Genomic DNA, 15,371 nt, shown 5'->3' on the forward strand with positions numbered 1-15,371 from the left:
TCAGCCAATTTTTTATTCATGTTGCTACTACCCCTTTTATTCCTTAAGCTCTAACTTTGCTCACAAGTCTGTTGTGCAGCACTTTATCAAATGCAATTTGGTAGTCCATGTACACCGCATCAACAGGATTACCCTCATCAGCCCTCTCTGTTACTTCATCAAAAAAGTTAAACATGATTTGCCCTTAACGAATCCATACTGGCTTTTCTTAATTAACCTGCAATTTGTCCAAGTGACTATTAGTTTTGCACTAAATTATTGTTTCTGAAAGCTTTCCTATCACAGAGATTAAACTGACTGACGTGTAGTTGCTGGGCTTATCTTCACACCATTTTTTGAACAAGGGTGTAATATTTGCAATTCTTCGGTCTTCTGACACCAGCCCTGAGTACAAGGAAGATTGAGAAATTATGACCAGTGCCCCTACAATTTCCACTCTCACTTCCTTCAGGTCATCTACAGAAGGTGTCTACGTAAGTACCAGAACTCATGAAATGGTGTTCAGCCTTGCCTGCTTGCCTGAAATCCAAGACAATGGTGTGCCCAAGATTTCAGAGATTTGCCCTATGCTGACAATGCTGCACTAGCATTCCATACTTAGGAACACCTTCAGCAGCAAATGGACAGATTCTCTCACTTCACATCACCAGTAACCTGTCTTCTGATGCTGAACTAACTCATCACAAAAGTTGCTGCTGCTGCTATGCAGCTTGCGTAAGAGAGTGTGGAACAACCGCAAACTGACTGAGAACACCGACCTCTTTGACCAAGCTTTTGGTCGTCTGTGCTAATGCCTCCTTAAATGACTTGTTTGGTTTTGTTTGATAATGTTCCTGTGAAGTACCTTGGGACATTTTTCTATGTTAAAGGTGCTATATAAGTACAAGTTACTTTTTGTTTTCTGGCTCTGGAATATTAAGTTTGATTGCAGAAAAGATCATTTTTCTGCTGTTGGACTGTTTTTGGTTCTTAATAAACAATTTACCTATAGCTATGGCTGGCCCATGATGCCAGAGCAGGAGGAGCAGCAAGGAAGAAAACAGAGGAGCACCTTTAAATGCAGGGAAAAGGAGAACACTGTGCAAGAGGCCATACCCGCAACAGGCATTCAAGGAGAATTTCTCAGAGTGCACAGATGTAGCTCATGAACTCCTGTCAGGAACCCTGGGAGAGCTACAGTTGGAGCCATTTTGCTGTAGGAAATATAAGCAAACAAACAATTGTTGTGCTTCCCCTGCCTGAATCATTCCAGATAACTTTGCAATACAGCCCAGAGCAAGTCATCTGCTGCAAGTTCCTTAACTTTGTCATCATGAAGGTCTGGTCCTGGACTCCCATGCATTTGCAAAGGTTTTTCAAGGAGTCCACAAATAGTGCAATTCTGGGATGATTCCACCTAAGTGTGCTGGCGGGCGTGAAAGACTATGTTTTACCCGCTGGCCACAATGGCGGATTTTTGCACCGTATCATCCCCTTCCTGCCTCATAAATTATGCAGTCACAGGAAAAACGCCGTCTCGTTAACAGGTGGCCTCCAATTTGCTCACTCGGGCACCATATTTAAACTGCAGCCATGCGCACTGTTGTCAGTGCTTGCAGCCCAGGACTGTTCCAGTGAAGGCATGGCCCCAAATGGCAAGAAGAGTGCAGCCCCTCCCCAATTCATTGATGCATCCCTGCAACACCTTTTGGACACTGTGGAGGTATGCCACAAAGCCAGTCTGGCTGCAGGAGGCCCATCAGTTTCACCACTCTGGCTTGGGAGGTGGTGGCAGAGGTGGTCTGTGCCAAAGCTGCACACAGGAGGTCAGCCATCCAGTTCAGAAAAAGGATGAATGATCTCATCCATGCTACCAGGGTAAGCCAACCATCTCATCAATCTCAACTCACCCATTCACAAGCCCATCACACAGTCACTGGCATCTCACTGCTAGCTCAAGGGACATCACCACTCTCTCTCACACACACCCTCTTATGCACAGCCGATGGTACGTGCTGAGTTTTCAAATCCCAGAGGGAAACTTGAGACAACTGCCACAACTATTTTTGCATTTTGTACGTTTTGAGATGCAGGCTTTGAATTCAGTAGTAATAAGACCACTGAACGTTATAGGTTTTCATAAAACTAGATTAAACATTTATTAATAAATGATTCTAAGCACGTACATATGTCTACAAATTACTACTATAATAACTTCTAAATCCCCTAATTAATCTGACTCCTAGTTAAACCTCCATTAAGGCAACAGTAATACACACAGATTTTAAAAGTCCCAGGCAATGAAACATGATACCCTGAACAAACCAATTCACATTGAGTTTTCTTAACTTCTGTTCATTGTATACAGCAGCTTGAGGTGTAGATGCTCAAGGCTCTGCACACTTTTTAGATCTTAAAATGCTTGCCTTTACACACAGCCTTCTCTCCTTTATACATATTTTCCCCTTTTGAATGAAAATTCTCATTGTTCACTATGTCTTTGGACTTTACCTCCCTGATCATAAAAATTTATGACAGTACCAATTTCACCAGTAATCTTTGGGAAAAATAAACACACTGTTTCTGAACTTCAGTTGGCTAGGTGGCACATTTCACCCCTCCTTTGAATACAACCTATTCTAGTTTATTTAAAAATGCAAATGTTCATTTGATGCCTATCATTATTTTACAATTAATTCCAATAACGTTATGAGAATTATTGTATCTTCCTGACAACCTCACATCTCCATCTGGCCCCATCTCTGGAGATTGTCTCCTCATCCCATCCATGGCTCCACTCAGCGCATGCATGCCTGGCATCCTTCTCATTTGACCTGGCATGCATCTTGCTCACATTCTCTCCATCTGCCTTTGTGCATGATCTTGTCCTGCATAATGCATAATCGACGGTAGACATCCCAGACCAGGGATGGAGTGCCACACATCAAGGTCCTCACTCCGCTCCAGGGTTGCACATTGGAGCTGGCCGGAGAGGACGTGGAGTGTTGCTGCGGCGACGGTGAGGCCACTGGCAAGCATCCAGGTGAGGATCCTGCACCAGATCATATCTCTATCAACGCTACTCTGGGTCTACTATTCTGTGTGTAACACAGCTGCCAAGCATGAATAATCTGCACTTTCTTTCCTAGATACATCTGCCACGACGCCCTCAAACAACCTTGAGCTCAACCTCCATGTCAAGAGCACCTTGGATGAGGACCCTGAGGGCAGCACCTTTGAAGATCTGTCACAGTGCTCACCCACACACTCCACCAGCTCAGCAAAACACACCTGAGTGGGACCTAGATGTAGAGCAGCCTTGGGATCTCAATCTAGTGAGCACAGCACACAATCTGTTCCGCAGCAGGTGGGGGCAGGGACATCTGAGGTCACCGGCACCCGGAGGACTGCTGGAGCCAAGGAAACGTCTGAGTCAGATGATGAGCCTCTGGACTCGATGCTCAATTAGTTGTTGGAGCTGCAAAGATAATTACGGAACATAAAGAAAGGGATGTCTGGTGCACTCCTTAGATTGCAACTGGCTTATGGCAGCACTCATACCCTCTGTGATAACGCTCCTGTCATGGAGACGCAGTGGAGGCCCTAATAATCACTCGATTGCAGGATGATAATGACGACATGCAGTAAGGACACTCCATAAATCTTCACATAGCCTCTGAGAATGTCTGACTCCTGTGTGGCCTAGGGCGGCTCGGTTGCACTCTGTCATCAGGGTTATATCATAGAGGTTGCAGCCATAAAACTTTAGAAGCACCTGATCCTTTGTCCACCTTCAGCACCTGACCCCTTCAGGAGCACAGCATCAGTGGTCACAGATGCAGAAGAGACGGGGGCCAGCCCCACCTGAGAGTGCACAGAGAGAATGACGGAACTCTGTGACAACTGCCCACTACATTCTGGCAGCAATGACAAGCACCGTTGAGATGCAGGCATCAGTAATGCGTCCAGGGACTGTGAGGTCGGACCATCGCTTTGGTCTGAAGGCTGCACAGGGAAGCGGCCCTGGACTGAGACACATGCCTTTAGCTTGTGCAGAAAGTTTTCACATCTGAGTGACAACAACACTGCTCATCAGAACAAGGAACCATAGGCAGGGAGACATTCTTGGGAGCTTATTGACAATTGAACATATATACAAGTGATTAACACCCGTGCCCAGGCTGTGCAACTACATTTTCTTAACTTTCTTAACCCTGCCACTATGTCTTGATGCTCCCCAAACATCCACAGCAGAGGTAGAGGCAGCCTGCTGACTGCTATGCCCTGTCTGTGATGTTGGCAGGTATCCTCTGGAGGGCTGAGACATGGAAGGCCACAGACTTCTTTCAGGGTACTGTTGTGTGGCAGTGGCATCCCTCTCGGCCTGTGGAGCTGGAGCTGCTGACATCACAGGAAGAGGGGTTTCGGATGGGCTGGACACTCCCAAATCACCTGGATAGATGGCCCCGGGGGGTGGGGGGTTGGGGCGGGGGCACCTGCTGATCCTCCTCCCTATGGGTGCCCAAGGGCCCTAAGCTGACTCGAGGAGAAGGGGTAGCTGAAGTGAGATCAAAGTAAGAAATAATTGGTGCTTGTCAGAAAGGCATGGCAATAATCATGGGAGATTTTAATTTACATATAGACTGAAAAAGTCAGATGGTCAAAGATACCCTAGATGAGAAGTACATTGAATGTTTTCAGGATAGTTTCTTAGAACAGCATGTTCTGAAGCCAACCAGAGAGCAGGCTATGGTATACCTGGTACTGTGCAATGAGATTGGAGTAATTAATGATCTCATAGTGAAGGCACCCCTAGGTAGCAGCGACCACAATATGATTGAATTTTACATTCAGTTTGAGCAAGAGAGGAATGAGTCTGAGACTAGGTTTTTAAACTTAAGGGCAATTATGAGGACATGAAAGCTGAGCTGGCTAAAGTGAATTGGGAAATTAGGTTAAGGTATAGGTCAATAGAGATGCAGTGGCTAATATTTAAGTGGATATTTCAGAATGCACAGAATAGATACATTTCAACGAGTAAGAAAAAATCCAAGGGGCGGACACAACATCCGTGGTTAACTAGAAAATTTAAAGATAGTATCAAACTTAAAGAAAAAGCATAAATTGTGCAAAGATAGGTGGAAGGCCAGGAGATTGGACAGAATGTAAGGAACAGCAAAGAATGACTAAGAGACTAATAAGGAGGGAAAAATTAGAGTATGAGAGAAAGCTAGCCAGAAATATAAAGACAGATAGTAAGAGTTCCTGTAAATATTTTAAAAAGAAAAGAGTCAACAAAGTGAGCATTGGTCCTATAGAAAGTGAGCCTGGAGAATTCATAATGGAAAACAAGGAGATGGCAGATGAATTGAACAGGTATTTTGCATCAGTTTTCACTATAGAGGATACAAGTAACATCCCAAAAGCACCTATACACCAGGAAATGGAAGTGGGGAAGTAAGTCAGGAAAATTACAGTCACCAGAGAAGTGGTACTGAATAAATTGTTGGAGCTGCAGGCTGACAAGAGCCCGGGTCCTGATAGACTTCATCCTAAGTCTTAAAAGAAGTATCTAGTGAGATAGTTGATGCATTGGTTTTAATTTTCTGAAACTCCCTAGATTCAGGGAAGGTCCCATTAGATTGGAAGATAGCAAATGTAACTATTATTCAAAAAGGAAGGGAGACAGAAAGCAGGAAACTACAGGCCAGTTAGCTTAACATCTGTCATAGGGAAAATGTTATACGCTATTATTAAAGAAGTTATAGCAGGGCACTTGGATAAGCTCAAGATCATCAGGCAGAGTCAACATGGTTTTGTGCAAGGAAAATCAAGTTTACTCAACCTATTGGAGTTCTTTGAGGAAGTAACATATGCCATGGATAAAGGGGAGCCAGTGGATGTACTGTACCTAGATTTCCAAAAGGCATTTGATAAAGTGCCAAATCAAACATTATTGCAGAAAATAAAAGCTCATGGTATGGGGGTAACATATTGGCATGGATAGGAGATTGGCTGGCTAACAGGAAGCAGAGAGTAGGCAAAAATGGGTGTTTTCAGGTTGGCAAGATGTAGCAAGTGGTGTGCCACAAGAATCAGTTTTGGGACTTCAACTGTTTACAATTTATATAAATGACTTGGATAAAGGGATTGATGGGATGGTTGCCAAATTTGCTGATGACACAAAGGTAGGAAGGTAAGTTCTGAAGAGGACATAAGGGGGCTACAATCAAGATATAGATATGTTAAGTGAGTGGGCAAAGATCTGGCAGATGGAGTATAATGTGGGAAATGTGAAATTGTGCATTTTGGCAGGAAGAATAAAAGAGAATCATATTACCTAAATGGTGAGAGATTTCAGAGCTCTGAGGTGCAGAGGGATCTGGGTGTGCTATTGCATGAATCACAAAAGGCTAGTATGCAAGTACAGCAAGTAATTAGGAAAGCTAATAGAATGTTATCATTTATTGCAAGGGGAATTGAATACAAAAGTAGGGAGGTTATGCTTCAGTTATACAGGGCACCTAGTGAGATCACATTTGAGGTACTGTGCACAGTATTGGTCACCTTATTTAAGGAAGAATGTAAATACATTAGAAGCAGTTCAGAGAAGGTTTACAGACTAACCTGGAAATAGTGGGTTGTCTTATGAGGAAAGGTTAGACAGACTAGGCTTGGGTCCACTGGAGTTTAGAAAAGTAAGAGGCGACTTAATTGAAACCTATAAGATCCTGAGTGGATGTGGAGAGGATGTTTCCTCTTATGGAAGAATCTAGAACTAGGGGCCACTGTTTAAAATAAGGGGTCTCCCATTTAAAACATAGATGAGGTGAATTTTTTTCACTCAAGCGGGTCGTGAGTCTTTGGAACTCTCTTCCTGAAAAGGCGGTGCAAGCAGAGTCTTTGAATATTTTTAAGGCCAAGGTGGATAGATTCTTGGTAAGCAAAGGGGTGATAGGTTATCGGCAGTAGGTGGGATGCGGATTTGAGGTTACTATCAGATCAGCCATGATCTTATTAAATGGCGGAGCAGGCTCGAGGGGCTGAATGGCCTACTCCTTGTTCGTATGCCCTGCACCCCTTTCGTGTACAAACTGTTGGAGACCAACTATGGCATCAACGATGGAGTTGAGCCTGGACATCCTGGACCAAGGGCTCCATGGCGGCGGCAATCCTACCTGTGTTGACCTCAGTGCGTTGGCATGCCAACGCTATCACCTCAGCCCGAAGGCGGTCAGACTCCTCCATCATGCCTTGCCACCTGAGGAGTGCAGCGGACATCTCTTTATGATGTTCCCGAGCTTTCCTTTGCAGCTCCAGCAAATGTAACCTGACTGAGTCCAGAGGCTCGTCATCTGACTTGGACTCAGCAAATTTCTGGCCACCAGCAGCCCTCTAAGTGCCGGAGACCTGGGAAGTCCCTGCCACCACCTGCTGTGGATCAGACAGTGCAATGTGCTCACCAAATTGCGACCCCGGGGCTATTCTAAAGCTAGGTCCCACCGAGGTGTGTGTCTCTGCGCTGGCGGAGAGTATGGGTGAGCACTGTGACAGGACTTTTAGGAGGTTGCCTTCAGGTTCCTCTTCGGTGGTTTCTTCAGGGCTTAATTAGAGGCCCTGTGTCGTAGACTCCCGTCAGCTGTTTCCCAGATGTGCCTGCAGAAGCAAGGGGAGATAATTAGTGCATGGCAGTGACCTGTGAAACAGGACACATCACTCACAGAATGGTTGTCTGATGGATGTTGCACTGCTACACCCTCAGTTGGTAGAGCACCGCCGACCTCACCATCAGTATAGGACTGGTCCAGATTGTTACCGTCCAGCTGGATGGCTGTGTTTTCAAATGAAACCTTTATTTCAGGCATTCCTCCACCAGTCTGCAATCTCTCCCTCTTGTTGTGTGCCTGCTTGTCCTGCATGAATAGAGATGGAGAAAGTGTAAGCAGGATGCCTGCCAGGACAGATGATGAGTATGCCTGGCATGTGTGGGTGGTGAGTGGTCCCATGGATGGGATGAGGCAATGAAGGCGTATATGAGAGAGTGAATAGTGATGTCCCTTGAACTGGCAGTGAGTGAGATCCCTGTGAATGTGTGATGGGTGTGTGAGTTGGGAGTGTGAGAAGCGTGACTTATCTGGGTGGAATGGAGGAGATCATTCATCTTTTTGAGGCACTGGGTGGTTGCCTTCTTTTGAAGGGCATTTTTCGCTGACCACGGCAGACACCATCTCCCAAGCTTGTTTGGTCATGCTGCTGCTCATTCTGCGGCCAAAGCGAGGATAGAGGACATTGCAGCGGGCCTCCCCGGCATCCAAAAGGCATTCTAGTGACACGTCGCTAAACCTGCGCCTGCCATCTTTTTGTCTTTTACATCTTCCCTGCAGCAGTTGTGGGCTAGAAGTACTGAGATGTGTGCGCGCGGCTGGACTTTAAATATGGTGCCCGGCGTGATGAAGCGGCGAGGTGATGGCATGGTGGGCGAATGAGAGCCCACCCGCCATGGAAACGATGTGTTTCCCCGGAATGCATAAGTTGCACTGCATGGGCACAGGTGTTAATCACTGGCACATAATGTTCACTATTGTAAATAAACTTCCAAGAATGTCTCCCTGTCTATGGCTCCTTGTTATGATGAGCATTATTCGTGTCATTCAGATGTGAAACCTTGGTTCCTGCACAAGATAAAGGCAATTGTCTCAGTCCAGGGCCTCTTCCCTGTGCAGTGTGTAACATTCAGAGCAAAGTCATGTTCTGGCTTCTCACTCACAGTGATACCTGCACCTTGTTTGTGCTTGTGATTGCTGCCAGAATGTCATAGGCAGATGGCACTAGTTCCTTTATTCTCTGTGTGCCCTCAGCACCTGCGAGATGGGGCTGGCCCCCCTATCCCTTCAGCAACTGTGTCTGGTGATGGTATGTTCCTGAAGGGAACAGATGATGAAGGCTGGCAAAGGACATTTTAAGTTTCACAGCTGCGTCTTCATGATATGACCCTGATCACAGAGCGCAAGCGAGCTTCCCTCAGCCAGGCAGGACTCAAATGTTCATAGAACAAATGTGAAGACCTATGGAGTGTCCTCCCTGCATGCCGTCATCATCATCATCCGCCTGTAATCTTCGACCGGTAGGACCTCCACTGCATCTTCATGACGAACCTGAGTAGTGAGAGTATGCGCGCTGTCATCGGCCACACAGGAGTCAAATGTTCACAGGTGCAAGGTGAGGATGTCAGGACTATCCTCACTGCATCTCGTCATCATCTTACACGAATTTTGCAGCTAATGGAGCCCCACATGCATGTTTGCCTCGCCTGGCCAGTGCGATGGCCCCATTGCCAGCATCCTCGCCTTCAAGGGCCTCATCACCCTCATCTTCTTCGCCCTCCTCATTGGGGGAGACGTGCAACTCTTCCATCTCCTCCTCAGCCAGGTCCTCCGCCTGTTGCAGCGCCAGGTTGTGCAGCAAGCTATGATGATGCATGACACCGTCTGGGAACTGCATTGCAGTGCTCCACCAGATCTGTCGAGGCACCAGAACCTGATTTGTAATGTGCCAATCGCTTGGCCCACCAAAGTCTGGGTTGCAATACAAGCCTCGTCATACCGTCTCTCTGTTGCAATCTGATGCCGCCGCACGGGCGTCAACAGCCACGTCCTCTGTGGGTGGCCCTTGTCCCCAAAGAGCCAACCGTCCAGCCTCTGTGGACCCTAGAAGACCTCAGGGATCTGACACCTGCTGAGGATGTAGGAGTCATAGACGTCCCTGGGAATTGTGCGCAGACCTGTTGGATGCGTTTGTGTGGTTGCCGACCAGCTGAACATTTAGCAAGTGGAAGCCCTTGCAGTTGATGTAGTGGTCTGCTTGTTGCCAAGGAAATCTAAGCGCCCTGTGAGTGCAGTCGAAGGCACCCTGCACCTGTGGGAAAACTCAATATTGCTGCAAATCCCAGTGCTCTTGCTTCCTGACTTGACTGATCCTGGTTGAAACGCACAAAGTTGTGTACCTTTGCGAAGATGGCATCCATGACCTCCTGGATGCATTTGTGGGTGGAGGCTTGCGAGACCCCACACAGGTCACCTGTGGAGCCCTGGAAGGAGCCATTGGCGTAAAAATTGAGCGCTGCGGTCACTTTCACGGCCACTGGCATTGGATACCCTTCCATGTCCCTGTGGCACCAAATCCTGCAGCAGGTGGCATATGTGACTGACCAGTTCCCTAGACATGCGCAGTCTTCAGTGACACTGGTTCTCAGTCATCTGCAGGAATGACAAGCAACATCTATAGACCCTGGGCCTAGCGAGGCGCCTACGAGTGACGGCTCGCTGTGGGTCTTCAGCTGCATGTGCAGCAGGCCCTGCTGCATCTTCACCTTGAGGGTGGTGCTAATCCCATTGGCAAGCTTGGCGTCTCCATCGCACTCTTCTCCTCCTTCTCTGCTCCCTGTAAGCCATGAGGCATACCACGAGATCACCAGGCTCCATGATCCTGATGTTCTCCCCCTAAAGCACCCTAGAGAGAGACGCATGGGTTTGCATATGTGTTCTAAGGACCTCCCTTGGTTAAGTCTCCAGCTCTGGCTGCCTCTCGAGGCCCCTTCATGCATGCTGGAGAGTGCTGGCAACCGCCTGCATGTCCAGCGTGTAGTACACTTCATGGCCGTCCGAAACCCCACCCACCTCCACCACACTCCACTTGACTGATTTGGCTGCAGCTTCAGCCACTGGACTGCATGCTGTGCTCTCAGCTCAGGTGCAGGCATTTTCCTAACCTGCACTGCAAGGCTGTGCTGTTAGCTTGAACTATGAGGGATACCGGTCCAAACTTGAATAAAGACATTGCACCCCCACCCCCCAGCATGTGCTTGAGTAGTATCATCAGCCTGTGCTGCCTTGCCCCCACCACCGACCCCAGCTCCATCCATACTGGAGCCCTTCCCTCGGCACCACACTGAAAACCAGCCGGGGAAAAGCCACTTGCCTGTGCGCCCTGAATGCGCCACGCCTCTTCCTTGATGTCCTACTGGCGACTTTTGTGAGCGCTGAGCAATGTTGTGTGCACTCATCTCCGAGTTCCCCTCGAAATTCAGCTCAGCAGGTGCACACCGTTTAAAGGCAGTTGTAAATCACGTTGTTCTGAAGTCACGCTGACGCGGGAGGTAAATTTGACATGGGTATATGATTCTGGTGTGCAGGCACAATGACTATTGCAGCCAGATTTGCTGATTTTACAATGATTATGCAAAGGGATTAAGTGGATGGGTAGGTTAAGTGAGTGGACAAATATTTGACAGATGGTGTATAACTTGGGAAAATGGGAGGTTGTCCATTTTGGCAGGAAGAATAGAAAAACAGCATATTATTTAAATGGAAAGACTGCGGAATGCTGCAGTACAGAGGGATCTGGGTGACCTTGTACATGAATCACAAAAAGTTAGCATGTAGGTACAGCAAGTAATTAGGAAGGCAAATTAAATGTTGTCCTTTATTGCAAGGGCGATGGAGGAGATGGTGGCATCGTGTTAATATCGCTGGACAAATAATCCAGAGGCCCAGGTTATGGGTCTCTGGGGATATGGGTTCAAATTCTGCCACTGCAGCTGGTGGAATTTAAATTCGATTAATTAATAAATTAAATTAATTAATAAACAAAAGTCTGGAATTGAAAGTTAGTCTCAGTGACCATGAAACTATCATCAATTGTTGTAAAATCCCATCTGGTTCACTAATGCCTTTTAGGGAAGGAAATCTGCTGTCCTTACCCGTCCCGGCCTACAGCAGGGAAGTTATATTGAATTTGTATGTCACTAGTTCAGCCTCAGCTGGAGTATTGAGTCCAGTTCTGGGTGCTGCACTTTAGGAAGGATGTGAAGGCATTAGAGAGGGTGCAGAAGAGGTTCACGAGAATGACTCTAGGGATGGGGTACTTCAGTTATGAAGATAGATAGGTAGATGGTATTATCACTGGACTAGCATTCTAAAGACCCAGGGTAATTCTCTGAGGGCCTGGGTTTGAATCCTATCACAGCACATGGTGAAATTTGAATCCAATAAAAACCTGGAATTAAAAGTCTGATGATGACCATGAAACCATTGCTGATTGTTGCAAAAATCCATCTGGTTCACTAATGTCCTTTAGGGAAAGAAATCTGCCATCCTTACCTGGTCTGGCCTACATTTGACTCCAGACCCACAGCAATGTGGTTGACTCTTAATTTCGGGATGGGCAATAAATGCTGGCCCAGGCAGTAATGCCCACATCCCATGAACGAATATTTTAAAAAAATTTAGAAGGGAGTTAGACTATTTTTTGAAAAGGAAGAATTTGCAGGGTTACGGGGAGAAGGCAAAGGATTGGTGCTAGGTGAGTTGCTCATTCGGAGAGCCGGTGCAGACACGATGAGCCAAATGGCCTCCTTCTCCGCCATAACAATTCTGTGATACATGTGACTCACAGCAATGTGGTTGACTCTTAACTGCCCTCTGAAATGGCCTAGCAAGCCACTTATTTCAAGGGCAATTAGGGATGGGTAACAAATGCTGGCCTTGCCTATGATGCCTAAATCCCATGAAAGAATAAAAAAGATAAAAGTAGGAAAGTCTTGTTACAATTGTACAGGACATTGGTGAGAGTACCTGGAGTACTGTGTACAGTTCTAGTCTCTTAAGGATGAGTATACTTGCATTGGAAGTGGTTCAGAGAAGATTTGCTAGGTTGATTCCTGGGATGAAGAGCTTGTCTTATGAGGAAAGATTGGGCTTATACTCACTGGAGTTTAGAAAAATGAGAGGTGATCTTATTGAAACATATAAGATTCTGAGGGGGCTTGACAGGGTAGATGCTGAGTGAATGTTTTCTCTCATGGGGGGAATCTAGAACTAGAAGGCACAGCTACAAAATCAGGGGCCTCCCATTTAAGACGGAGTTGAGGAGGAATTTCCTCTCTGAGGGTCAGAATTGTCTTCCACAGAGAGTAGTGGAGGCTGGGTCATTGAATATATTCAAGGCTGAATTGGACAGATTTTTGATCGACAAAGGAGCCAAGTATTATGGAGAACAGGCAGGAAAGTGGAGTTAAGGCCACAATCCAATCAGCCATGCTCTTATGGAATGGAGGAGGAGGCTCCAGAGGTCAAATGGTCTGCTGTGCTCCTACTTCTTATGATCTTATCAACTGGCAGAGGTATGCCCATGTCATCAACAATTGAAAAGCTGTTAAATGTTAAGTGGGTAGCAAAGTGGATTATTAAGTAAAGAATACAGCAGCAGGCACTGAGATTGATCTTTCGCCCTCACTACCACTTGTACGACAATACCCAAGCTCGAAGCCTTACAAACAAGAATAGTTAACATTTATGCTAAGTTCGGAAAATCCCTTATGAAATCTATGCAACTTCAGAGCTAGTTACCCACACCACACCTAAAACAATCAAGGCAACTCAGAAGTTCAACTAGGTTCAATCCCTTAAGATGTAGGATGGACAGTGTAACCCTATTCCATACATGGTTGGTGTCCTCAATGAAGCACTTAAATGATGAAATTTATATGTACTTCAGTGCCTATAATGTAGGAATGGTGTATTGGTTTATAATATTAATATAACTTTAATTCAACATTACACCTTATTTAATATCCTGTCCATTCTTGTTATGTGCTGAGCTTATTTATATTCGTGACCACATGATTGTTACATGTTTGCACATTTTTATCCTGGTTACTGTACTTTGATTATATATGATTTTTTCAATATAAGTTACACTGCAATTCCACCTTGGAACTGCAAATGTGTTTCTTGAATGAAATACCATTATTCATAATGGACATATTTTCCCTTGTACTGGGCAGGCTGAGTGTTCAAGCCCCATCGTCGACAGAGCCTTATGAATTGCATCTATTTGGGCAACAATTTTACTCACGTGGAGGGTCAATGCCAACGTGGACTGGTTGGGCCAAATGGCTTGTTTCCATGTTGTAATATTTATATATTCTAAAGAGAAAATGGGTTTTATTGTACTCATCTTAGTAATGGCTGTGTGAGGAACTGTAGCACATGCAAAACTTTTGTACTTCTCATTGCAGATTAGAAAAAGAAATTCAACTAAGAAAGGAGTCTGAAAAAGATTATGAAGAATTAAGGAAGGCAAGTGCAATCCTTAAACCCATTGTTTTGTTAACTATATGTATGAAAATGAATATTCAATAAGTTTATTATCCTTCATATGTTCACAGTGCTCTATTTATGGGAATCACCAAGATTTTGCCCATTTTGAGATGTATTTGATAACATGACATTATGTAATTTGATTTGCCCTGAAACTTAATTATTGTGACTGATCTGCCCACAGAAAGAAAAACTACTACTGCTTGGCTTTGCCTTATTTCAACATCCTTATTTTTTGGATACTGATTAAAACATTGCCTTAAATAAACTATTTCTGGGCTTTGAAATATACCTTGAATGCCATGGGATTTTTCTGAGTGTAAACAGTTATAACTAATGTTGTATTCATCGCTTTAAAGTTTAACTTCTTCATTGCCCTCTGATATGATCTCCTGCATCAACCCTGCACACACCCCAACTCAACCACTATGCCACAGTTCACATCCTCACCAACCCTAAGCTCCATACCCCCATCACTTTGGTTCTTTGCAATTGCCGCTAGCTTCGATACCCCAGCCTGCTGATTTCAAAATTCTCGTTCTTGTTCTCAAATCACTGTGTGAAGACCTTGCTTACCTTAATTATTTTGACTGCTTTACATACCTACATGCAGACTGTCTAACATTGAACACCTCCTCATCACTTGCCTACTTTGGTCTATTAATGTGCTGTTTTGTGACTATGCCCTTGCCCAAGATTGAGATTGATAGATCTTTGTTGGGTACTGAGGTGATATGAAGCAACAGCAAGTAAATGGAATTGACGTATCAATCAGCCATGAACTAATTTATAGGCAGAATAGGGTCTTGGGGCTGGATTGCCGACTCCTGTCCCCTGTGCGCCCTAGATATTCTTTCGTCGAACCACCTCTCGTCATGCCTTCAAAAACCATCATGAAATCTCAGTCACAGAATCACACAGTGCAGAAGAGGCCCTTCGGCCCATCGAGTCTGCACTGACATGTGAGAAACACCTGACCTACCTACCTAATCCCATTTACCAGCACTTGGCACATAGCCTTGAATGTTATGACGTGCCAAGTGCTCATCCAGGTGTTTTTTAAAGGATGTGAGGCACCCTCCCAGGCAGTGCATTCCAGACCATCACCACCCTCTGGGTAAAAAAGTTTTTCCTCACATCCCCCCCTAAACCTCCTGCCCCTCACCTTGAACTTATGTCCCCTTGTGACTGACCCTTCAACTAAGGGGAACAACTGCTCCCTGTCCATCCTGT

The 15,371-nt window shown here is 45.6% G+C and overlaps 1 protein-coding gene across 2 annotated transcripts in view; it reads left to right on the plus strand.

Moving 5' to 3' along the window:
- The window catches only part of LOC144686906 (desmin-like), a 154,898-nt gene that overhangs the window by 19,704 nt on the left and 119,823 nt on the right, over window positions 1–15,371 (plus strand). For both annotated transcript variants that reach the window (XM_078552739.1, XM_078552740.1), the window contains exon 2: window positions 14,057–14,117. In XM_078552739.1, the coding sequence (XP_078408865.1) occupies window positions 14,057–14,117 (61 nt within the window). The remainder of the gene's footprint in view (window positions 1–14,056; window positions 14,118–15,371) is intronic.

The sequence above is a fragment of the Cetorhinus maximus genome, chromosome 11 (assembly GCF_964194155.1).
Source record: "Cetorhinus maximus chromosome 11, sCetMax3.hap1.1, whole genome shotgun sequence".
Lineage (NCBI taxonomy): Eukaryota > Metazoa > Chordata > Chondrichthyes > Lamniformes > Cetorhinidae > Cetorhinus > Cetorhinus maximus.